The sequence below is a fragment of the Branchiostoma lanceolatum genome, chromosome 18 (genome assembly GCF_035083965.1).
Source record: "Branchiostoma lanceolatum isolate klBraLanc5 chromosome 18, klBraLanc5.hap2, whole genome shotgun sequence".
NCBI classification, from domain to species: Eukaryota; Metazoa; Chordata; class Leptocardii; order Amphioxiformes; family Branchiostomatidae; genus Branchiostoma; species Branchiostoma lanceolatum.
In genome coordinates this window covers 4,590,983-4,617,555 of record NC_089739.1, presented here as the reverse complement: position 1 = coordinate 4,617,555, position 26,573 = coordinate 4,590,983, and the positions used below count along the sequence as shown (strand labels likewise).

The following is a 26,573-nucleotide window of genomic DNA, read 5'->3' as shown; positions in this document are numbered from 1 at the left end:
GGCATTTTGTCAGTTTTCTTCTATTTCAAAAATCCTGAAATTTCGATGATCGCCTGTCACTTTCTTCAGGGCAATAATGACTGATTCACTTTGTACTGCAGCTAGGTGCTATATACATGTGGCGTTACATTGCCTTGTGTACAACGAATGCTGTTTGCATAATGTTTATACATTTGCACAACAACAAACGTTGTTTGTACAATGTTAAAAGCTCTTTAACTGGATGAGAGTGTGTGCATATGTTTCACAGTTTGTATAGTCACCCCTGTAATTGCGGGTTCGGAGAGCCGGAAACAAATACCTGAAACATGATCACATGTCGGCGAGATTTCTGTAACTTGTGACGGCTTGCGATTCCAAGCGTTCTTCTTCCAGTAGAGGATCTGAAAGGGGTTTTAAGGCCCATCTTGATGTAGACGATATATAAGTCCTAAAAGTCTATTCTAGGTCGAGGCCTGTGCCTTTTTTCTTGCATATTGCATTGTTTTTGTATGTTATCATTATCTATGAAAAGTGGACAACGACAAATGATAATCTCCACCATATAGGTTGCAGTGTATCCTCGTCAATGTGATACGGTGAAATGATACAGTATGGAAATACAAAATGAATGAATTAGAAAATGCATGAAAGTAAACGAAGATAAGGGAATTCTAAAAACTACAATAAGAAAAAAGTAAGAAATGACAACATTTTTGGGAACAAGAATTTCGGACGACCCTTTGAGCGACCTCCTTCCGTACTCTCGGTCCTTGGCTCCGATGATGCAAACCACATTTCCCGGCGGCCATGCTAATCCTGTGTGTTTACGTTGCTACTCAATAGATCCGACCCGGCTTGGAGAGTGCACGAACTTTCTGTCTCAGCTTTCACGAGTGCCGGGTACTATAGCTAGTAACCAGTTTTTGCTGCGGGACTAGCTTCCTCCTCTGATGGCCGACTGTTTGCCAGCGTGCGCGAGGGTAGCTAGCGCCAGGTTTTCGTGAGAATGCCCTGTGAACGCACTTCCTTGTCGGTAGACTAGGAAGACAGCTGAGTTGAGGCTTCTTGAGACTGAGAGGACAGTTTGTGCGAACTGAGCGGCGTCTACTCCATCAAAACCACCCGGTGTGGTCTGGCAGGACAGTACAAACAGTGGCGGAACGCGAAACAAAGTCCGCCGACAGCCCAGCGTGCCGGTTGGTCTACATGCAGAAAGAATACAACGTGTTTGATCGAATAACACCGGAGGCCGATCGTCTGACGCCCGCGACAAGCACGTAAGCACGTACGGCGGGGTAAACCTCTTTCCCGGCTGGGGGTTTTCTGAGAAAACCGCAGAAGCAACATGGCCGTGGTCTTGTGGAAACGCTGGTTTTTGGCAGCGGTGATTTATAATGGTTGTATGGTAGGGTTGTTGGACGCCCGCCATGACGGTTTGAGGTCGTCTGCTGCAGACGACAATTTGCGTCAGGGCGGTGACGACGGGAGTCTCCTCGCACGTGTCCTGACGGGAAGACCGGCTGACCTGGCCGGGGGGACCCTAGAAAGGGTGAGGCACGCCGGACGTGTACTACGCCGCCCACCGAGAGGGCAAGGGAGAGCCGCTCGGCAGGGAGGGCGCTACAACCCCGCCGGACCGTCCGACAACGTCGCGTCGGGAGACGGCGACGTTCGGCCCGAGAGGGAAGATTTTATGACCCGACCGACCGTGTATCCAGGACAGGTAAGTCTAAATCACTCCTTATATTTCATGTATCCAGTTCGTAACGCTATATACACTTGTCGAACATAAGACTTCAGAAGGTTTTCTAGAAGTCTAAAGGCTACAACCCAAAATAATGGGAGATTTTCAGGGTCCTTAAACAATTGCTGTGGAAAAATGCTAGTTTTTTTGTGTGTACATGTGTACTTATTATTATGCTACCATAATTTGATATAAGCAAGGAGGTTGAATTTCTATTTAACCTCATTGAAGTAAGAAAAGGAAAAAAATATTTCTTTGCAGTTTTGCATCCCAAATAACCAGGGAAACACATGAGTCTTTGTCCAAGTTACGCAATGTTTTAAACAGGGTACATGCAACGTCTGTACATATGTAGACAACCGCTTTGATTTGAAACGAGACATTTGCTTTGTGGCTTGTACAATGGCGACTGCTGTCTCGGCAAAACTGGCATTCAAGCAAAAAGGGCACAAGGCCTGGTCTCACGGATTCGTCAGGGGCATGGCAACCACAAAAGGCCAGCCGTCGATAAATATACAAAGGTTGAGCAAAGCTGAATCTACATACGTGTCATTCAACACAGTTTGCATACATGCATACACACCGCCTCAAATAAAACAGGCTTGTCGAGTTGCTTAAAACATATTAACACATTCCTCCCGACTTCTACGATTCTTGTTGCAACAAGTTGTATGTTGTTGTTGTAACGCGACGATGTAAACATCATTGGCGTTCAATGGTTTGGATTTTTCCTTTTGGAGGAGTAAGAAAATAACTCGAGAATTCCTCGAGAAATCTTGAGACGTTTGTTTATACACGCAAGACACAATATTAGTTTTCTTATTATCAAATCCTTATCAATCAGATAAAGACATCCCGCTGCCGATGAATACATGTATTGTGTCGTAGGGATTGACCATTAATTATCATAGAGGAAGGAGGCTGAAAATTGTAATGCAATATATTCTGTAACTGTAAAAGCGTCACGAAAAAAAAATTGCAGGAGGGCTTGAACTAAAAATACACACACACACACACACACACACACACACACTCACAAACACACACACACACACACACACACACAAACACACATACACACTCACAAACTCACACACACACTCACAAACACACATACACACACTCACACACGCGCGCACACACACTCACACACATACACACACACGCACTCACACACATACACACGCACACTCACACAACACTCACTCACACCGACACACACACTAGCCTCCGATGCAGACTCAACCCGGCTGTTTTCTTTTTCAAGTTATTGTTTTTATACTATTATATATATTTTTTTTCTTATTGCTGGCCGGCAATAAGAAAAATATATATATAATAGTATAAAAACAATAACTTGAAAAAGAAAACAGCCGGGTTGAGTCTGCATCGGAGGCTACACACACACACACACACACACACACACAAAGAGAAAACAATACCTCCATTTTTCATCGAGGTAACAACAAACTTCCCTAACCCGTCTGTACCCTCCCTGCCCCATGCCGACCCGTCACGCTCATATCGACCAATTTGCTGATAAGCCATTGTTGTGATAAGCGTCTAATCGCTCGTTACGCTCATTTGCGGCGGCTCCCTGGTCTCTAATGAACTACCGTTCACACTGTCAGCTGACGCCTTCATATCACCTCCAAGCAGATATTGGGTGTGTGTTAGGTGCGACTATATCAAGCTCCTATTAGCCCTTCCACTAGTCAGTCCTCTAGGAGGCGGCCAGAGAGAAATTGTGTAACACGTGTACGGGCTAAGTTATTGCTAGTCACTAGTAAGCAATCTATTGCTGTACCGTTATTCAACCATTTACAATCATACTTTTCGTAGCCACAGAGCTAAACGTACCCGCTGTAGCAGTCCGAAGTATACCCCTGACAAAACTACCCCAGGGTATAAACTGCCAGGGTGTAGTTTGGCCTGTTTCACCGCGGAAAGCCCGGTTGGACTTACTAGTCATGTTTCATTACTGATCACAGAACAAGTCCTGCCCTTGTGGCTGTTCTGTGTTTGTCCCCCTACGTATCTGTGGTGTAACAGTCTGAAGTATTCGCCTGACAAAACTACAACAGGGTACAAACTGCCAGGGTGTAGTTTGGCCTGTTACACCGCAGAAAGCTAGTCTCCAGCAGACTAACCGCGCCGGCTGTTTGGCCATCAAGGGTTTCTTTTGCAGGATGGCAGATTTGACCATCTCTCCGTAACCGACTTCTTTAGCATACTATTCGTTCTAGATCTATTCGGCCAATTTCTACTATTTTCACAGCCATCCGCGGGGCCCGGTAGAGGCTAGCCTTCGGAAAGCCCGGTTGGCCTAAGCCAGTCAAGTTTCATTACTACGCGATCACAGAACAAGTCCTGTCCTTGTGTCTGTTCTGTGTTTGCCACCCTACTTATCCACGGATCGTTCGTCAAGCGTTTGTGTCTTGAAGGGTTCTATTAGTGCCGCCAAGTGTGGGCGCAATCCCTCTTGTGCAGCGGGCAGCTGCGTAAACTGGAACCGTGACCGTGACCGTGAAGCTGCACGACCTGCAAGAGGCCGCGCTTTCATCAAAACACAACGACTATGCTGTTCTATTATCTATCTATTAATCTTTAGGGTGGTCCCTTCAGCTAGCTAAGTAACTGATTTCCAAGGGAGCCCTTAGATTGCCCCATGTGCGGCCAAAGGACTGTAGGTTTTGAACCACTCACACCGGGAAGGACCCTTACTCTTTTCGATAAGTGTGGTGGGTTCTTCAACGTGCTCAAGGTGTGGCTCTCCTCACTGAGACACGGGACCTCCATTTAAAGTCCTATACGAGGGACGTCCCTAACCGAAGCTAGGTACTCATTTACACCTGAGTGAAGTGAGGAAAGTCGTATTAAGTGCCTTTCCTAAGGGCACAACGTCAACGGGACAAATCAGGGAACCCCGGATTCGAACTCAGGACCTCTGGGTTCTGGGGCCAAACACCCCGCCACTGCGCCACCGCGCCGCCACGCTGTTCATTTTGGGCCAATCGGTCATCGCTAGCTCCGTAAGATAGAAGGAAAGACGGAAGGAAGAAAGGAGGGAGGAGGTGAGGAAGAATACTAGAGAAAAGAAAGAAAGAAAGAAAGAACACAGTTGAAATCAAGATCGAAGTCCCAAAACATAATGACCAAGCTGTTAACTTTCGGCTAATCGGTACATTGTTAGCTCCTTAAGATAGAAGCAAGGAAAGACAGAAGAAAGGAAGGAAGGCAGGAGGAAAGAAATGGAAAAGAAAGCAAGAAAAAGAAAGAAGATAGAAGTGCAGCGACTATGCTGTTCACTTTTGACTAATCGGTCCATCTTTGTAAGATAAAAAAGGAAAGAAAGAAAGAAAGAAAGAAAGAAAGAAAGAAGGAAGGGAGGGAGGGAGGGAGGGAGGGAGGGAGGGAGGGAGGGAGGGAGGGAGGGAGGGGGGGAGGGAGGGAGGGAGGGAGGATAGAAATTGAGAGAAAAGAAAGTAAGAAAGAAAGAAAGACAAAAGAATAAAGAAAGAACATGTAGTCAAAATCACCGAAGGTAAATGCCCCCCCCCCCTCCTAGTCCTAACGTTACAATCAACAGTTTATTTTTTGATTTAAAACGCTCTGTGTTGTTGCTTCACACCGAAGTTTTGTATACCACTGAACATCTCAACATTTGGACGAGTGTGGATGTTGCCATCCCCTCGCCACTCGTTGTTTACATGTACACATAAGTGGACAAAGAGGAAGCAGGGCCATGTTTACAGTCATGTCACATGGGGCGATAGGATGTTTAAATAAACAGTTCGATTGAGGTAGCAGAACACAGTTTTCGGCCTATGGGGGTTTCTATAGTTAAGGACCACAAAGTGACCCACATCGACGTGGATAAAATCATAGTAGGGTACCCTACAAAATCACGACAAACAAATATGTTGAAGTCGAGGGTACGATCTACAAAATAACTGAAAAGCAAAAAAAGTTATGGTTTTTTAACAATTTGACGGCCACTTTGATATGGGGTCATGTGGGGTCATGCGGAAGTGAAGCCGACTCACCTCGGCAGGCAGCTGCAAAGGTCACGCGCATTTATACGCCGAATGGGAAAACTTCACAATCTCATTCCTACGATCTAAAAGCCCACTTATTATACTACCATACAGTAAAGTTTGTGCCTCGCTGGCATTCACGATAACGTTTTTACACACGGTTCAAGGTTTAGGGCGCACTATTTTCTTACCGCTACGTCACAGACTCCGGGGGTCGCGGCGAAATACTGTGTACTCATACCTTAAGCGAACTTGAACTTGACTTTTTTTTCATTCAATCCATAAAACAAGTCAAGCTGGAGATTTGTACCAAATTTTAGCTCACAAATCCTAATTGTTGTTGAGATATCGCCAACTTTGCACTTTGGCGCCCTGCATAGGTGTAGGCCCCGTACATGGCCTATCTGAGGGGCAGTTTAGTGGTCTCGTTATCTGGTCAAATTTACTATTCTGGTTAACTTTTTGTTATGAAAAGGGTTCATCGGTTCATATGCTAACGGTCAGAGTCATTTAGAGTTGGGTTTAGGTTTAGTTGCGCCAGAAAAGGGGGGGGGGGAGACGCGTCTCGGGCCAATGCCACTTCCACGCCAAGTCCCATAGTTAAGCATAGGGAGGCGCTTATAGTGGCCGTTGCCATGGAAACGGCGGTTTGACGGTGAAGACAACTGGTGCATTCTAAGCAAACCAACGCCGATGGTTGATATATCATGCAAATTCGGCGTTATACAACGTCGTTGGCCCATAAATGGCCAATTCCCGATGTGGTTCAAGGTAGCAGAACACAGTTTTCGGCCTATGGGGGTTTCTATAGTTAAGGACCACAAAGTGACCCACATCGACGTGGATAAAATCATAGTAGGGTACCCTACAAAATCACGACAAACAAATATGTTGAAGTCGAGGGTACGATCTACAAAATAACTGAAAAGCAAAAAAAGTTATGGTTTTTTAACAATTTGACGGCCACTTTGATATGGGGTCATGTGGGGTCATGCGGAAGTGAAGCCGACTCACCTCGGCAGGCAGCTGCAAAGGTCACGCGCATTTATACGCCGAATGGGAAAACTTCACAATCTCATTCCTACGATCTAAAAGCCCACTTATTATACTACCATACAGTAAAGTTTGTGCCTCGCTGGCATTCACGATAACGTTTTTACACACGGTTCAAGGTTTAGGGCGCACTATTTTCTTACCGCTACGTCACAGACTCCGGGGGTCGCGGCGAAATACTGTGTACTCATACCTTAAGCGAACTTGAACTTGACTTTTTTTTCATTCAATCCATAAAACAAGTCAAGCTGGAGATTTGTACCAAATTTTAGCTCACAAATCCTAATTGTTGTTGAGATATCGCCAACTTTGCACTTTGGCGCCCTGCATAGGTGTAGGCCCCGTACATGGCCTATCTGAGGGGCAGTTTAGTGGTCTCGTTATCTGGTCAAATTTACTATTCTGGTTAACTTTTTGTTATGAAAAGGGTTCATCGGTTCATATGCTAACGGTCAGAGTCATTTAGAGTTGGGTTTAGGTTTAGTTGCGCCAGAAAAGGGGGGGGGGGAGACGCGTCTCGGGCCAATGCCACTTCCACGCCAAGTCCCATAGTTAAGCATAGGGAGGCGCTTATAGTGGCCGTTGCCATGGAAACGGCGGTTTGACGGTGAAGACAACTGGTGCATTCTAAGCAAACCAACGCCGATGGTTGATATATCATGCAAATTCGGCGTTATACAACGTCGTTGGCCCATAAATGGCCAATTCCCGATGTGGTTCAAGGTAGCAGAACACAGTTTTCGGCCTATGGGGGTTTCTATAGTTAAGGACCACAAAGTGACCCACATCGACGTGGATAAAATCATAGTAGGGTACCCTACAAAATCACGACAAACAAATATGTTGAAGTCGAGGGTACGATCTACAAAATAACTGAAAAGCAAAAAAAGTTATGGTTTTTTAACAATTTGACGGCCACTTTGATATGGGGTCATGTGGGGTCATGCGGAAGTGAAGCCGACTCACCTCGGCAGGCAGCTGCAAAGGTCACGCGCATTTATACGCCGAATGGGAAAACTTCACAATCTCATTCCTACGATCTAAAAGCCCACTTATTATACTACCATACAGTAAAGTTTGTGCCTCGCTGGCATTCACGATAACGTTTTTACACACGGTTCAAGGTTTAGGGCGCACTATTTTCTTACCGCTACGTCACAGACTCCGGGGGTCGCGGCGAAATACTGTGTACTCATACCTTAAGCGAACTTGAACTTGACTTTTTTTTCATTCAATCCATAAAACAAGTCAAGCTGGAGATTTGTACCAAATTTTAGCTCACAAATCCTAATTGTTGTTGAGATATCGCCAACTTTGCACTTTGGCGCCCTGCATAGGTGTAGGCCCCGTACATGGCCTATCTGAGGGGCAGTTTAGTGGTCTCGTTATCTGGTCAAATTTACTATTCTGGTTAACTTTTTGTTATGAAAAGGGTTCATCGGTTCATATGCTAACGGTCAGAGTCATTTAGAGTTGGGTTTAGGTTTAGTTGCGCCAGAAAAGGGGGGGGGGGAGACGCGTCTCGGGCCAATGCCACTTCCACGCCAAGTCCCATAGTTAAGCATAGGGAGGCGCTTATAGTGGCCGTTGCCATGGAAACGGCGGTTTGACGGTGAAGACAACTGGTGCATTCTAAGCAAACCAACGCCGATGGTTGATATATCATGCAAATTCGGCGTTATACAACGTCGTTGGCCCATAAATGGCCAATTCCCGATGTGGTTCAAGGTAGCAGAACACAGTTTTCGGCCTATGGGGGTTTCTATAGTTAAGGACCACAAAGTGACCCACATCGACGTGGATAAAATCATAGTAGGGTACCCTACAAAATCACGACAAACAAATATGTTGAAGTCGAGGGTACGATCTACAAAATAACTGAAAAGCAAAAAAAGTTATGGTTTTTTAACAATTTGACGGCCACTTTGATATGGGGTCATGTGGGGTCATGCGGAAGTGAAGCCGACTCACCTCGGCAGGCAGCTGCAAAGGTCACGCGCATTTATACGCCGAATGGGAAAACTTCACAATCTCATTCCTACGATCTAAAAGCCCACTTATTATACTACCATACAGTAAAGTTTGTGCCTCGCTGGCATTCACGATAACGTTTTTACACACGGTTCAAGGTTTAGGGCGCACTATTTTCTTACCGCTACGTCACAGACTCCGGGGGTCGCGGCGAAATACTGTGTACTCATACCTTGATACATCAAACCCCGGGGTGGGAGGGGGGCAAGGTCAGGGTCAATGTCAAGGTCATGGGAACAGGCTGATACATTACTGAGAAAAGCTGGCGGTATTGTCCGATTGTTACAGACAAACATATCTGCATGTTTTCGTAAGGGTACATATTGTAGAATCTGGCCGATCAAAACACTAAATTGTTTTTAATCATTTATCATTTTTTTTTTCTACGTGATAAGTTGAGTCTAAGTCATAGCGATATTCACAGTGTATGAATGCGACTTTGTTGCGTCGTGAGGATGTCTTGAGCCCAGCTAGCTAGTTTTTGGTAGGCTACCGAAAATTAAGGTTTGCCTTTACGTTGTTTATCAATACATAAAAATGTACTAGAAAATTGAACAAAAATGACGAGAACATGTTGAAAAGTAGTTGCAACTGTCAATCTGAATACAGATTTTGAAATTCAGAATACTTGCAGATTTGGTGCCTGCCAACATTTTACAAAACGAACCTTTAAATCGCAGCGGTTTTCTAGATTTCGTGTTCTTTACAGGTTAAATTGTACATAATTGTGCTGACCCTCTCCAAAATCTAGCTCACAAAAACATCATTACGTTGTTAGTACCCCGTGGCGCTCTAACGGTCTCGTAGCCTGGATACCAGACCTTTCGCGCGATGCGATGATAAGCCTTTTTGGCCGGGGAAGACCTGGTAGTAGGGATAGAGTTAGCACCCGGGCGCGCTTGGCAGCCTAACCCTGATATCTATCGCGCGAGAGATAATTAGTGGGCCGTGTGCTGTCTGTGGCGGCGCGAGTTGCTTCCCCGGCCGAAGGATTAGCGCCAGGAGCGCGGTGGTCTGGCACCCAGGCTAACGGTCTCGTGTTGTCCATGATCCGTCCCCAGCCTTTCTTAAAGAACACTACTTCCTCTCAGTAATAGCCTTACGCTGTGCAATAATTGCCTATCTTTTAACAATTACTGTACATGTACATTTTTATCCGTCTAAACGGCCAACGCTGTCTGCTGTTCTAAAGAATGTCTTGTGTTACCGTCTTGAGACGTTACAGGTTCTTAAGGTGACATAGACAGGTGTCTTGTATCTTGTAGACGGGAGGGAAAGGTCACGGTAAACCTCCAAACACACGTGAGGGATGGATGTTAGAGGTGATCGTCTGTCTTGTCAGTGTGTTGTCAGTGGGGACATGGTGGTTGGGAGGGGGGTGATCACAGTACAAGCTTTGATAACATTTGTATGTGTGGCAGACTACTCTCCAAGCAGAGGAGGGGTTCCGGCTGGTTTTTGCCGTGTTTTTAGGCGTATCTGTCGGGCTTTCTACTTTGTCAGTTTTTTTAAAAGGGTTTGAAGAGAAAAAATAACAAAGCAGAAAAGCCGACAAAAACGCTTAAAACACGTCAAAAATCAGCCGGAACCACTCCTCTGCTTGGAGAGTATGGCAGACCAGTAAAAGGTAAAGGTATTCCCAAAGCATTTTGAAGCCGTATAGGCAGTGGGTTGGTATCCACTGGGTTTAAGGCATTGTATTGTAAGGAGGAGCCCATCCCTCTCCTTCTACAGCCATTTCTCTCCCCAACCGAAGTCAGGTACCCATTTCACATGTGATGAGGAAAGTCGTTTAAAGGGCCATTCCCGTTGGATGCAATTGAAATGGATGTGTTTTTTCCCTTTGCCCGCCCGGAGAACCAAAAGCTTTCCTCAGTAGGTTAAACGTCGGGCCTGATTTATAAGTGCTCCTGCAAAACTAGTACAGACCGGACCCAATGCGGCACCAACCGGATTATCTATAATATACAGAACTGTTTTCGCAGGTGTGATATCTCTTACTGACTGACGCGAACATAAATGTTTAGGTTTCTAGTCTGTCTTTTTCATAAATGTTGAAGTCTGTAGGGATGGGAATACGATATACTTCGTCTTGTGAGTTACTGCCGTAGTCATTTGTTTGGAGACCGTCTGCCTTTGTTTGGGTCTTTGTTCAAACATCTGCTCGTGCAAGTTGGTAGAAAAGCTCAAAGTACAAGACAAATACAGAAAATGTATCCAGTTGGTCTGGAAAACGTTGATTGGTGACTAGCTTGAGTCGACACTTGTTTGAAGGCTTTCTTTGGTTGTTTGGATGGTTGGTAGGTTGGTTGGTTGGTTGGTTGGTTGGTTGGTTGGTTGGTTGTTTGGTTGGTTGGTTGGCTGGCTGACTGGCTGGTTGTCTGGCTGGTTGTCTGGCTGGCTGGCTGGCTGGCTGACTGACTGACTGACTGGCTGGTTGGTTGGTTGATAGGTTGGTTGATAGGTTGGTTGGTTTGTTGTCTAGCTGGCTGGCTGGTTGTCTGTCTGGCTGTCTGGCTGCTGGCTGACTGACTGGCTGGTTGGTTGGTTGGTTGGTTGGTCGGTTGGTCGGTCGGCTAGCTGGCTCGCTGGTGGTTAGTTTGTCGGTCGTTAGCAGCTGAATGGTTGGTTGGTTGGTTAGTTGGTTGGTTGGCTGTCAATCAGAACTAAACTGGGGCTGGAAAAGACCTATGCCCCAGCACCTCTGCCCCAGTTTAGTCTTTGTGATTGACAGTTTTTATTCTTATCGTGTAAACTTGGATCTCGAACAACTGGCAGGAAGCACACACACATCAACACGCATGTCTGCATCCTCCCAGCATGCTCTAGCACTTCCTGTCTATCACCGCTCACCGGAAGTCCCCACTTAACCTTGACCTGACCCCGCTTCAGGGGGAGCTTAAGTAAAAGTCGCTTTTGGCTCCCTTGGGATGTCGCAGAGTGTAAGGAAGCCAGCTGCACTTGTAAACCTAGTTGTTTGTGGGCAAGGCCAATGTCAACTTTAATCTCTGTGATTAGGCTTCAATCCGGCACTAAAAACCTTTCAGAGCTACTATAAAAGACTGGTTAGCGACATTAACATCATCATCAATATCCAGCATGTTCCTAACGTTTTTACGTTTCGGCGCATGCGCGCCGGAACGTATTGTCCTGGCTTTTACCTTCAAGCAAGGCTTCAAGCATGGACCAGGGAAGCTTGGTTCAACACTGTCTGTGTCGCAGATTTGCATGTGACACAGGACGGCGCAGATTTGCATGTGACACAGGACGGCGACCGCATGTAACTGCTACAACTGTTCGGAAATATCATTGCATTGTGGTTTCGGACTTTGATATCCTGAAAAATGACCATATTACATCTATTCCACAAGATTGCAGAAGAAAAAAAATTATTTCGTCAAGAAAACGACCAAAAATCGGCATAAATGATACCATATAGTAAGGTTATAGCATTACGTCCAGTGTGAATAGTTACGTACCGCAGCTTAGCCGATCTGGCAACGCGAAGCTCTTCGGACCCAGAAGATCCGGGTTCGTCTCCGTGCATGGATTTTTTTTTTCTTTTTAGATATTGAATATCAAAAATATATATTGATATTATATTAATCTATCAATATCATATTTATGAATATCATTTTTTTTCATTAATAAATAAAGAAATATTTTATATTTGTTATTTTTAAATATTCATTTAATAGATACAAGCAGTGTTTCCGCCAGACCGCGACTGAGAGGCCGTCCACTTGGGGAGGGCCGTACCGCGAAAATTAATTGACCGTACCGCGAAAATTAATTGACCAGGAAAAGTAACTGAATGTTGTGATCAGAAAAGACTTTGTTAATTTTTCAAAATCAATTTGTTACGAAGGTCGCTTTAATACTGCTTCAATCGTCACAAAATGCGATCTATATAAAGTATACTAGTGACCAGAAGCGTCTGAAGTGTAAAGGGGTTTTCCCGCCCTGTGGTCACGTGACATCTTGCCGTCAACCAATCAGAGCACAGGATTTTATGACGCGGACCAATCAGCGCTTAAAACCTTGCATATCAATGAGCTTAAAAACATGGCGGACGGCCCGGGACGGGGCAGGTTGCGGCTCGACTTATGTGAACTCATAGCGAAAATTATGATTTATCTACGGTACATATGGAGAATTTTCACGGAAAAACACTCAAAGGAATATATATTGTGTCGAATACGGTCAGAAATGACGGCGAATCGCGGCAAATTACGACGTAGAGGCTGAAATGCACGGGCGAAATTCTTGTTTTGTTTACGTTTTTCTTGTTTGCTTCGATGACTTTCTTCGATTGAGTCTTGAAAAACGGGTTTTTAATGAGATCACCGTATGCCAAAGGCACCGACATCGATTCTTCGCAAGCTTAACAATAGCAACAAACAAAAGAGTGTGAATGTCCAACGATATAGAGCGTCCCCACGCCCGCAGTAACAAAGAAAAACAAAGAAATTATGCCGACCTCTCGTATTTTTTTCCCCGATTTCTCGGCATTTAGTTTGTCTTTTTTTTAAAGAGGACGGCCTATGTCTGAGTTCAGGCCGTCCAAAGCGACATAAGGCCGTCATTTGACGGGAAGACGCCCCTCTGGCGGAAACACTGTATACAAGGCCTTTGTGAGTTTGTCTTATGAACAGGACTTCATAGATTCCAAACCCGGCATTCGAATTTTTCTGTTCATTGTAATGGAAAATACCGTGCAGCGGCTCCTATGCGCGGTAAGATGATTCTTGCAAAACACTCGCCACTAAACTTCTATCCCCGATGTAAACAGAGGCTCTTGATGTTGTTTGCAAAACAGCGATTCTTTGTTACAGTAGCAAATGCTCCATTGTTCAGTATCGACTTCATTCAGACAACACGGACGTGGAAAGTGGCGCCCCTCGGCACAAAACTATGGGAATTTTCATGAATTTTAGCAAAATTACCCAGGAAAATAAGGAAGAAATGTTGTAAATGCGGAAACCAGAATAATACGGATGAGGTAGCTGTTGATTTGTTTGACATTTGGTAGTCATTTTAGATAGAACCTTAGCTGTTATGAACTTCTATTTCACTTAATTACCATAGTGCTGATGATTCAATGGTGCTTTTTCAAATTTTATGTTTTATTGCGTGCCATGTACATAATTACATTGATAGCTTTTATAATGAGCCTATTATACATTTTACAAATAAGTACAAGTTGTAGGCCAAGACCAGCTTTTTCAAAAGCACTTAAGTTAAGTGACGTAACTTCAAAATTGCTTTCCCCAATCTGCCTTTCTCTATTAAAACAGTACTCATTTCCCAAAATGACAATTTTTCTTATAGACTGAACAGCCCTTGAGTGACATCCTCTGGCAGATTTTACTTCAAGTAAAGGGAAAAGACAATTCACACTTATAAACGTAGCCGAAACGCCAGCTTTTTTTAAAAGCTCTTGTTTAAAACATATTTTGTTCGTTACTGCCACGGTCATTTTTGTATAGGCTTTGTGTTTTATCTTTGTGTAAACCGTTCTATAGTCTACACTATCAACATCTGCACATGTTCTTACGCACTTCCTGTCTTTGTTTTATTAGCACAATGGGTATCGGATAACATTTGCTTCACACAAGTTCCCATTGTCTTCAGTGAACGGCGCCTTCAAGTGGTGCATTAAGCTGAACCTTGCTATTTTCTAGTGATTCGATTGGTCCTCACCGTAATAACATAACTTTATTGCACAACAATTGTATGGCTTTCACTGGTACATAGATAACATTCAATTAGGCTAATCAGTCTATATTCTACAATATGATGTAGTAGTATTGAATGACAATGGGATTTTACAATCATTGGAGAAGTTTCTAACGTCTAGACATTCTTTGATATACTTCCCAATGTATACCATGCATGGGTTGTCACATGTCATTATGTACTTACATTTGCTATTCAAGTCCATTGAGATAAATCCTGGTAAATTCGACGATAGCATTGGGTATAGTGAATTACGCATGAAGTAATGCCACTATGAGACGAACCCCTCCCCCCGATACTATTTCATCTATCGGCTTGACAGTTGACTGCACCTGTAGCGATTGTTTATTCTTACAGGAAACGTACAAGTCAAAACTCGGTTTAAATCCATCTCAGCCGGAGATCTGGCATGTCAGATTAAGGCAACTCCAAATCGATAAATGTTTCTCATTTTCAGTCTTTTTCAAAGTCCATGACTCCGTCCCTCTGAAAAATTGATGGGGTCGATTCCTTGCTAGACGTTGTGTCCTTGGGAAAGGCACTTCCTCGCCCCACCCAGGTGTAAAAATGGGTACCAATTTTCGGTTAGGGAGGGAAAAGCCGAGAAAGGAGTAGTATGAGCTCCGCCTTCCAATACCGTGTCCTAGACACACTGCCCCTACGGCCTCAAAAAAGCTATGGGCCTCATTCATCAATTTACTTTTACTGACGAAATTGGTTTGTAGATGAAAGCAGGACAATTTATCAATATATCATTTAGCTGACCCATGGAACGGCTTTCGCATTGTCCTCAGTGGGCCTCTACAAACTGTTGATCCGTGCCAACGATATCTTGGAACGGTTTCAAAAACCTGACTTACTCAGCCTTGTTATCCTCGCCCACAATGAAACAAACTGTGTAGAACTGCCAAAAGACGGCTCTTGTGGTAAGTGATTGTTTCGAGCGGAAGTTCAGGAGGTTATGAAGGCAGCCGTGTGGAAGTAAGGGAAGCCAAAACGTTTTCCTAAACAATGGGTGGTCGGGGATATCATCTCTTGGCATAAGTTCAGCTCTTTATACAAAGACAAATTGAGCAAGTCAAGCGGTGTGGTGGTTTAGGCCCCGGTTAGACATAGCCGGACATGGATCCCGACCACTAGCCAACCAAGGTTGGCGGTAGGTCGGGAGCAGTCTGACCAGTTTTAGACTTAAGATATTTGACTCTCAAACACACTCCAACCACTACGGATTTACTCCCAACTACCAGCCAACCCATTCCAGACCTCCCGCCCACAGCCGACTGTTTGCAAAATTTCAAAACATTCGGCTGGTGCAGCCGAACACCAGCCGATCACATCCGATCTAGCTCCCGAACCATTCCCAACCGTTGTCGGGGGAAGTTCGGGAGGCCGTCTTCGGCTATGTGTAACCGGGGTTTGAGGTTTTTCTCGCCAGTGCTGCTCAACCTTCTCGCGTATGTCGTACGACATAATTACGACAGCAAATTGGGCTGCAGTCGTACATTTGTCGTACAAAACCCAGCTGTCTTGTTACAGCAGAAATCAAAGGTGAAACAATTTTGTGTCAGTATACTTTCCAAGAGACTATTTATAGCAGACGTAACTGTGTTGATGACATTGGAGCGAAGCCAACGGAAAAGACACACGATGTTTGGACTTTTCCATTTCCCTCAAAGCAACAGAGCATAGACATACTGATTGCACCGATGCCTATCGCAATCCGTAATGATATTTATGTACTGTTTATATTGCTCACCCAAGCAATTTGTATTCATTTGCACTTTGAGTGCTTTTAACAAACTTGAACAGTTTACACAAAATAGATTACAAAGTTTATTTACTTTAAGTAGACGTCTCAATCACTTTAACTAAGTGGTTTTATAAAACCCTTCCCTGTTGGACCAATCCAAGTACGTGGGGACTTAAAGGGGTTTAGAGAAAAGTATGTTTACACATGTTTTTTAATCTGTCTTGCAATCTTTGAACCTAGATAAAGAGCTCAGTGGTTAGTGCCCAGGGGAAAAAGAATTATTTCTTTACTACAAGAGGTGCTTAGTTTAGAGTCGAAGCTCAACGTAGCTTAGCTAGTAGACAATGTGGAGCATGTACATACGAATACGATGAAATACTGTATATGTTATTATTTGTGTCATTTCAAGTGGTATTGTGGTGCCCCAACCCGGACAGGCTACAAGATCAGAAAGGCTAGCTAGCTCACACAGGTTTCCTCGAAAGTCGAAACCCATTTTTATTTCACCTTCTACACACTAATACAGACAGACAGACAGTCAGGTACACACACACACACACACACACACACACACACACACACACACACACATTTATGAAAAGGCTCTGATGAAGCAAAAGTCAATATGCAATGGCACGTTTTGCTGTTAAAATCTAAAATCAGCGGAAACGGCGGAGTGATTTGTATTTTCACAATAGGTACGTACGAAAAATAGTCCCTAGTAGTGTTTTTTTTTAAATTTTCATTTAGTTTACAACGTCTGCAGGTCTATTAAGACCTCCCAAGCATTGTTGTACATCTTTTAGGCAAAGACACAAAACAGACTAAAGCGTTGAAGCGCTTGAGGCGATTATCTCCATTTATTTTTCTTTCATAGGCTCAATAGTTCACCGAACGGTCAAACGCACGAACAAAAAATAAACTGCCTTCAGACTTAAGAGCGTGCAGAAACATCAAAAAAAGTGTACAGTAAGATTAAATGCAGGTGGTGCCGTATATTTAGTTTGGTGGGGGCTATTCTATTTAGATTTCGAGGGGTGCTAAAATTCTTTATCGTAGGGAAGAGACTGGCAAAGACTACGAAGGAACAAGACACAAGATTTAAAACTAAGACATTGAAGTAAACAAGTAACCAATATCTTGTGTGTGTTCAAGAAAACAATTAACTTGAGCTGCAAATGGAAAAGGTAGATGGAAGAGTCCAATGTCTGAAACCAGCTGTCTTTGAGTGTTGCTTGGTGTTTGGTCATGACCCGTGAAGGCAACCACTGTTCTATGTGGGTGAGCAGCAGTGGGCCTAGAAATACAGACTCCCAACCGCACTGAAAACGTAGCCTGGAATCCAAACCTATTTTAGCTCCCGAGTCGCCTATATTGGTTTGGATTCCAGGCTACTGAAAACGTGCTCTCCAAGCAGAGGTGGACAAGAAGAAAACGTTAAAAAATACGAAGCCCGACATAAACGTTTAAAAAGACTTTAAAAAAGCCAAAGCCTAACCTCTGCATGGAGAGTACTGGAAACCTATATAGTCTAACTAGCTAACAAAACCTTAGCACAGACCCTAACAAAACCTTGGCACTACGTGTATCTAGGTTGACGATTTACATTACGCCTTTTACATACCTTACGCCAACACGGTCAAATTCGTCGTAGGTTGTCGTGCGACATTTACATGTCGTAGAATTTTTGCAGCACACTAAGACAACGTTTTTTTCTTCTTCGAAACAACGCACGACTTCCTTCAGTCTGCGATCGTGCTACGGTCGTGTGAAGGATGTGAATCGACTCGAAGACCGCCGTTAGAAACCTGGGGTTTGAGACTATCCCGTGCCGTCTGTTAATGTTTACAGACAGACACGTAGACGGATTGAAAGTTAACGATCTGTTGAGGGAAGACACACGACCGCCCGGGTGGTGAAAAATGTCTTAAGTCTGTTTAGAAGAAGTCTTGTTCAACACACAAACGGCGCGCCGTCTGTTCCTTAAGACATTGTAGACCTGGTACTTAAGGTGGATCAGTCAACTGTAAAGATAAAGGAGAGGCGTTACAAAAAAAAGGTTAAGTCCGTAGTGAAAGGCGAGGGTAGGCTACTAAAATTGTACAAAAGAGAGAAAACATCAAGCACTTAACAGCTCTAAACTACAGGTATCTAGCACACATCTTCCGAGTCTCATCGTTATTTTGAAATCGTTAACACTAATGATTTTATGGACTCTAGGAGTAAGTAAACTAAATGAGGGGTGAAATTCTAGTCTCTACCAGACTAACCGCGCCGGCTATCATGGCTGTAGGAGAACATTTGCCGGGGGACTTTGGCCATGTAGAGTAACATTCGCAGCCGCAGTTGCAATATTGGATCCTTGCTATCTACATAGCTGACCCCCTTCTTAAAGTTGACTGTGTTTGGCCAATTTCTACTATTTCTATAGCGACCCGCAGAGGCTGGTAGAGTCTAGTGAAATTCTGCTACGGTCTCTTTTTTTGCCCATTTAGCACTTCAGACGACGTGCCGCTAACTACTTTATTCTGTGTCAATCACTCGTTCCGTGTCAGACGGGCGGCTGCGCAAAGGAAAAGTCGGCATCTGTTCATTATTTGGAGTTCACGCTTCGTTTTACAAGGATCACAGAAAAAAGCACGTTTAAGAAATTAAGACATAGTGTGAACAGTTGCACACTTTTATCCATCTACTTCAAAAGCGGCTACTGGTAACGACAAACTTTCTCACGTAGTACTAGTACCAAGAAGAGATTTGCGTGCCCCCTCCCCTTCCTTATCTTCAACCAGATGTAAGGAATTGGCTCAATCTCGGTGTATTACACGTGTTTTTAGTAACAATCAGTACTCTTTTCTATTTATGTTTTTTGGCGAAGCTTCAGGAGCGAGCTTATTAACGGTTCGCCTGGGGGTAGCCTGACGAATCGCGCTCCCAGTGGCCAGCCGGCCTGTAACCGCCATCCCCCTTGGGCTGGGGGTCAGTAACCTCCGGCCGAGAGGTTGTGTAAATACAGGCTAGCCTGGGGGCTGTAAGACAATACAATACTATAAAAAAAAGTACTAAATGTTGCAAATTCCAACGTAAAACATTGAAATTGTTACGGATCCTTACATCCCCCCTCCCCTTTTACAATCCCGAATTCAATTGTACGTGTGTGGATCGAAATTTTCAGACAATAATCTTCTCTTCTTTTTCCAGGCAAAACCGTCCAACGTTGACAAGCTGAACACCAACGATGTTCTCAAGAACAACAATGTTGAAAAAGTCACAAACTCTGGCCACAAAATACAGCATCCACAAACGTACATCACCGGAACTGTCCATAAGGAGCCTGCTGATAGGTCAACATCAGGAAGTACGTCATCATCCGGAAGCACGTCATCATCTGGAAGTTCGTCATCAGCACGTCATACGTCCAACAGCAGACGTCCTCACGTTATTACAATGATACATAACATCAACGTCGGCAGGAATCCAAGCGGAAGTACGTCATCAGCAGGGAATGATGGGATTGAAGAGAACGCACAGAATGTTCAGACAATTACCCATAATTCCCAACCAACTTCAGATGAAAATTCCGGGTCGAATCTTATGAGAGCGATCAAAGATCGTTTCAAAATGGAGGATCTTGTCAATAAGAATATGATGACGATGATGAAATTCATGTTGAAAACTGTCTCCGAACATACTGACGAAATTTCCGGTCTCAGACTCGTCATTTCCGATTTGCAAGCCGAACTGGAAAGTGCCAAAGATTCGCAGTACCGCCCGCCGCCATTTATAACATCTCTACCAATCAGAAGCAACGACACAGATGACGATGCTTTTAACAGAATATATGGTGAAACTTTAAACGGCAGAGTAGCTGTTTTAGAGCACCAGCTTGCACAAGAAACGCTTGAAAAACAAAGATTACGAGAGGAAGTTGAAAGCTTGAAGCAAAATCAGGTAGATTTTGATACAAGATTACTCGAAAGCGAGGACACAGTGAGAAATATTTCTGGGCAGTTTAGAGTCATTGCGAAAAGCGTCAATACGTTAGTACAGCAAGGGAACGAGACCATTGGAGTTCTGGGTACTTTAAACAATGGCGGAATGAGCCCGGAAGTGACGTCAGTCTTGGAACAAATGCGGAAAAACGTCACCACGTTAGGAGACGAGCTCGTCAACGTCGTCGAACAAATTCTCGTGGGAAGAGACGAGATTCAAGAAGTGGACGAGAAGTTGGAAAATATCGATGAGTTCTTCCAGAACTTTACCGGCGAAATCAACACTTTTACCGACGATTTATATCACCTCTCCGAAAGAACGTTTCGAACCGAAGAAGAACTCGGCAACGCTACATTCGACATCTATTTCCTGAAAGAAGATGTTGCTGGACTTAAGTCTAAGACAATCGCCAACAACGACTTCCTATGGAGACATGAAGACAGGCTAACGTCTCTGTCATCCTCTATATCCGATCTCAAAGATGAAGTCGAGAAAAAGGAAGAAGAGACAAGAGATTATTTCGATAAAAAGATAACCACGCTAGACGACGTCGCCGACGAAAACACTAAGACTATTTTACAGATCGGCAGAGTCCAGGAAAGCGTGGCCAATGAGCTTGTTTCTGTAGCGGAGACGGCGAAGACCAATGACCAGATTTTGCAGGACCACGAAGCCATCTTGAACAGGGTGGCGCTGGAGCAGAACGTGCAGCGGAAAGCAATGGACGCGCAAGGGGGCGCTCTTAACGACGTCATCAACATCGTCAGAGATATGAACTTAGGCCTTCCCACTGCTGTTGCAACAGGTAATAATTACAGGTTTTGCAAAGCACCAAGATGGCCGACTCATGACGTCACAAGCAAGGGTAAAAATAAAATAAATTTTCCTTACGGTCAACGATCACCGCCATGTTGGTTTTGTGACGTCTTGGGTCGGCCATCTTGCTTCTCACGTTGGCTGATGAGTCTTTGCTTCTTTATTGATATAGAAATGTATTTCTAAGTTGTAGTCAAGTGTTGATGCCAGTAATTTCTCTCTTTAGATTGTGCAGACGTGTACAAGTTTGGACAGCGCCAAAACGGCGTGTACAGCATTCAGCCGGAGGGGTCATCTGAGGTCACCCAGGTGTACTGCGACATGGAGACGGAAGATGGCGGCTGGACCGTCATCCAACGGAGGGGCAACGGAACGGTGGACTTCTACAGGTCAGTAGTGGAGTAGGAGCTTCAACACGCACGAGATTGCGGCGGAGAAACAAAAACATAGAAATTGACTTGACCACATCCCTTTAACGAATTATAGATCTGTTTACGTTTTGTCAAATCCAGAAAATCTGATCGTATTGCAAAGTATAACGTTTACGATTTCTATATTTACTATTATTTGTAGGACGTGGGAAGAGTACAAAGCTGGGTTTGGATCCCCTCACACTGAGTACTGGCTTGGGAACGAGCTCTTACATCTACTGACGGAGCAGGTAACGTTTTTATTTTCAAGATTTCTAGGTTATTAAGTCTTTGTGAAGTCTGTTGTGATGGACAAAACCTTTATGATCAATTCGAGTAGATTACCGTATCTCCATTCAGATCTTACATTGGCAAAACTGCATCCATGGACATATAATCACAGCCGACGTTTTGGTGACCATCTGTCACGTTCACCCAAGAACAGTGTTAACCTAAATGAGGCAGCCGTCTATTTGATACGGAGCGATTCTGACTGGTACTATTCCAAACTGCAGACTAGGCGTCGCTGCTTACAATGCGTTCCCAAACGGAAAGTATTGTCATATATATGTGGTCCCAAACGTTCATATAGAATTGTTTTATGTATACCGTAGGGTGAGTACGAGATGCGGATTGACCTCGAAGACTGGGTGGGGATGGCGGTTTACGCCAGGTACAGCAGCGTCTACGTGTCGGACGAGGGCAATTCCTACCGAATCCGCCTGGGGGAGTACAGTGGCGACGCCGGGGACGGACTCAGACTCGGTGATAGGTACGAGACTTTAAACATTATGTACGAGACTTTAAACATGAGTCAATGCTGTGTTACATACATGTACAGTGTGTCTTCAGTAGAGTATGACTTAGTTTATGTCGAGAGGTTAAGGATTGGTGCAAAGACTCTTTGTTTTAAACATTTAGTTCAAGGATTGCGAATAGATCATGTCTTGATTGCGCCGTTTGTTTCATTCATGACGTTTCCATCTCGAACTGGTAGGAGGCGCTTCAGCACCAAGGACAGGGACCATGATCGGTGGGAGGAGGGTGAATGTGCCAAATACAGCAAGGGCGGCTGGTGGTTTGCATGGTACGTACAGAGCGATTTTTAGTTTTCAGCTTTGCCTGTTTCTTGTGTATTATAGCTTCAATTAAAACCAACCTCTGTTTCAAGTAGTTCTTTTGTTATACATGGATTTGGATTCTTGAATATGATATGGAAACAGGACAAAGATACGCTAAGAAGTCACAATGAAAATTTTGAAATAACGAAAATGTTGACGTTTTCAGGTGTACCAGTGCGAACCTGAATGGGGTTTACCGGCACACCGGACCGTACGACGGTGACTTGAACGGCGTATACTGGTACCCGTGGAAGGGTACTCGATATTCCCTGCGTAAGGTCTCCATGAAGATTCGTCCTGTAGAGTTCAACAAAAAACATTCAGAGCGCGAGTTGAGAGACTATTGGCCCGGGGAAAGCCAAGATGTGGGTACAAATGGGGGTTTAGCGAGAAACCCACGTGGGAAAGTCGAAGAGGATCCACATGGGGGTATCCAGGAAGACGAACCGATCGTTTCATCAGAGGATTACCCAGAAGACGACATGTTTGGGGATCAGTTCAGAGGTCCTGATTTCCCACTGGAAACGAAATCTGACCGTTACCAAATTCAGTCAGGTCCCATTCAAGATTTGGCGGGAAAACGAGAACGGGTGTGGGAAGAAGAAGACAGTTTTGAAGACTCCGATTCGTTTCGTGGACCGGATTTTCCCGCAAACGGCTTCGGTTGGGATCGTGCAGGTAGTTACGACATTGGACCAAACCGTGATCTATTATTGACACATAAAGGTGGCTATAGAGATGACTGGGAGGACGATTGAATATTACTCATCCAAAATATAACAAAGGACACACAAAGATTATGCACAGAAAAATTTACAGAACATTATTTTTTTCTGTTTTTTTTTCCTTGTGCAAAACATCTACCATATCTCAATACTGCCTACCTTCCTAGTCATTCTTGTTTACAAGTACATACTATATAAACATTTGTTGTTGAACGATTCTCTGCCCTATGTTAGGGATGGTGCTTGATATAAAAGGCTATGCTTATAGCCTGTACTTTCATAACTGTGTTTTTGAACCGTAACGGTTTTTCTTTACGAGCGATCACGATGACGTCATGGTGACGTCATGGTGACGTCACGGTAGTCTTAAAGCAGATGTTCGGCAAAATGTTGATTTACATTTTGATTAGTAATTTCATCTGCTAATTGAAATGTTGATTGGTAATCTAGTCTGCTGACGTCATTTTGCATTCATCAAGTCGTTGAATACCCCAGATAAAACAGGGACCTTCCAAATTACCATATTGATCTACCCACAATGCTCTACGTGAATATGTCCCACTCTTATGTTGCAGCTGACACGAACCATGTTGTTTTATATCTTTGTCGTTACATATACATATCAGCTATGTACGCAGGGTAGACCACTCTCATGTATATGTAGCACGATTCTAGAAACTTTTCGTCTGTATTTCCTTTTCAAATATTTTACAGCCTCCTCCAGAAAGAGCTGCATATCTAGGTTTAGATATTTCGTAAGTTTGATATTCATTTCTACATGGTTTCTTTAGTCATATTAGCTAAAACTACTAGTATCATTGATTCTTACTTATATTCAATCATTGTGTACTATTAAAGCATAGCTATGTAGTGAAGCTTCTTGTTCTGAAAGTTTAGATTGATATTGTGTATGCTTGAAAACTACGTTCAATCCTACGTCTGTAAATATTGAGAGTTACATTTTGCTGTATTAAAGCTACTTATATACAGTGGTTCGTAAAATGTCATACCTGTTTGATGCCGAAGACGCACTAAAAATAGGTTTTGAGGAAATAATTCCATATTTCACATGGAACCCCCATACTTCAATGAATCTCAATACTGCCTACCTACTGCCTACGTGCACAGGCCAGAAACTGGCCCCTTGCTTTCCAGGTGGATCCTCCAAGAGGTCCTGTCCTTTGCCCTAGCCTCTGCTTCCCGAATGTTTAACTCAGTGTCCTTCACGATCTGGTCTTTCCATCTCTTAATACCTATAGATACATTTTGCTATTTTCTATTGGGTGGTTATATAAACAGTAGTGAATTTTGAAACTTTCAAAGAGCTGTTTGCTTTTTAAAATAGTCTTTGTGTTTGGTTATAACAGCGGGAAGGGAAATCTCGTCAGTTCTCGTCAGTCGGATGGCGAGACTGGCGAGACTTCGGCACCTCTCGGTACCGCTGCGTCACGAAGAATGGGTGTCGTTGCTGAGCATGCGCGCTGATGTCAGTGTCGACACCCGAATCGTTCACCAAACCTAGGGAAAAAATTAAGAAGAAAAAAATCTTCATTCGAAAATTACCACTAGAATCTATTATTGTGTTCATCTAAAACTAACAAAGCATTTTCAAGCATTTAAGAAATTTAAGATATGTTTTTTGGATGCAAAGATTTTGTTTGAATTTCTGACCTGAAAGACCTTCGTCCACGTAAGCGTGCAGTTCCCCCAGACTGCGGTTGATTCTATTGAACTCCCTCCCCACCTCCAGTGACAGACGAACCAACTTGTTGTTGATGGCTGTTACGTCTTCTCGTAGCTCCGCCAGTTCTATCAAAGACACCAAGAAAAAAACACAATTTTTCTTCAATTTCTCATTCCATATTGGAAAGCAATGGTTACAGATATATCAAAAATAAATATTGGGCTGCTCGTAAGTTTGTCAAATCTTTGAGGCCAAACATAATGTTAACCTTCACGGAAGGGAAATATATATTTTGCTCCGTATCTTTTTCTTCTTTTACAAACAAATAAGGCCAGTGACCTAGACCAGACGGCTGTCACCATGGTTACTGGTAAAGTAGCAGACACCCTGTGGTGTTCGATTACATTATGTAGCAAGTGGCAGGACAGAGCTGGTCACCATGTATATGAATGTGTTTTAGTAAGAATAAACACTGACAAATATCTGTGAAACAGTGTGGTAAATAGTATACCTTCTCTGTCAACTGCTGCTTGCATTCGAAGTTCTTCTTCCAGTCGGCTTTCTTGGCTCTTGGCTGAGACTTTCCCGGCTCTCTTCTTCTGACTTTTTGTACTGGAGGTTGTCTTTCGTGGCCTGGAAGATTCTATCCGCTTCTTCCGTGGTCGCTGTCTCTTCTGTCGAAGTTGTGCTCGGTGGATCTTCTCTCACGCCCCGCCTTGTGGCCAAGTCTCGCCGCGGGCCCAAATCTCGCCGCGAGGGGAACTCTCGCCGCGAAGGACCGAAATCTCGCGTTCGTTTGAAATCTCGCTTTTGGTCCAAATCTCGCGTGGAGATACGAGGGAGTGTAGGGATTGTCGACTTTTTCTTTCTAGGTGACGTCACTATTTCCAGTTGAACGTGAATCGGTACGTTGTCTCCAAAAGTACGAGCAATTGCGTTTCGACAGTCAAAAGCTGCGGTTAGAATTTCGGGCAAGAGATTTAGAATTCCCAAATTCTCTTTCTTTACTCTCAACTCGAGCGAATGTTCCAAGACGGCGTCCGTAACAGATCGAAGGAAGTCATTGTCCCCTTGCAAGACCCTACCCCACCTTCGAAACGCGTCTTCCACCGTCTTTAACTCACTGCTTACGAGTTTTCTTAACCTTGGCATGATGTTTACCCTCACTTTCTTGCGAATATTGGCAAGTTTCTCCAAGAGTGAGAAGAAGTCACGGAGGACGGCAACTTTGCCCTTGAAGTAGACATAACTTCGCACGGCGTCCAAGGTCACAATGTCCGGCCCCTTGCCGAGGTAGCGCGTTTTTCTCAGCTGTGCATACACATTGTTCAGCGTCGTGATGAAATGGTCTCTTTTGGAGTCAAAGGAAATGTATTCGTTGTACATCTGCTGGACGTCTCTGGTTAGATGGTGGGCTTCCCGCCTCACCGCGCGTACGGCGGATTCTTTACGCGGGGACATGTGCCCCTGGACCCGAAGAGCCAGCGCCAT

General features: G+C 44.1%; 2 protein-coding genes across 2 annotated transcripts; one reads left to right on the top strand and one right to left on the bottom strand.

Annotated features, from left to right (window-relative positions):
• Positions 1-749: 749 nt before the first annotated feature.
• On the top strand, positions 750-24,390 carry LOC136423923 (uncharacterized). Its single transcript, XM_066412321.1, has 7 exons — positions 750-1,705; positions 19,535-21,131; positions 21,369-21,531; positions 21,716-21,803; positions 22,167-22,324; positions 22,550-22,639; positions 22,840-24,390. Exons 1-7 carry the CDS (start codon positions 1,328-1,330, stop codon positions 23,429-23,431), a joined length of 3,066 nt encoding a protein of 1,021 aa, XP_066268418.1. The 5' UTR covers positions 750-1,327; the 3' UTR covers positions 23,432-24,390.
• Positions 24,391-24,506: 116 nt separating this feature from the next.
• Positions 24,507-26,573, bottom strand: LOC136424622 (uncharacterized). The gene is made up of 4 exons (XM_066413239.1): positions 26,244-26,573; positions 25,594-25,756; positions 25,070-25,207; positions 24,507-24,916 (listed from the first exon to the last, which is right to left on the bottom strand). Exons 1-4 carry the CDS (start codon positions 26,571-26,573, stop codon positions 24,783-24,785), a joined length of 765 nt encoding a protein of 254 aa, XP_066269336.1. The 3' UTR covers positions 24,507-24,782.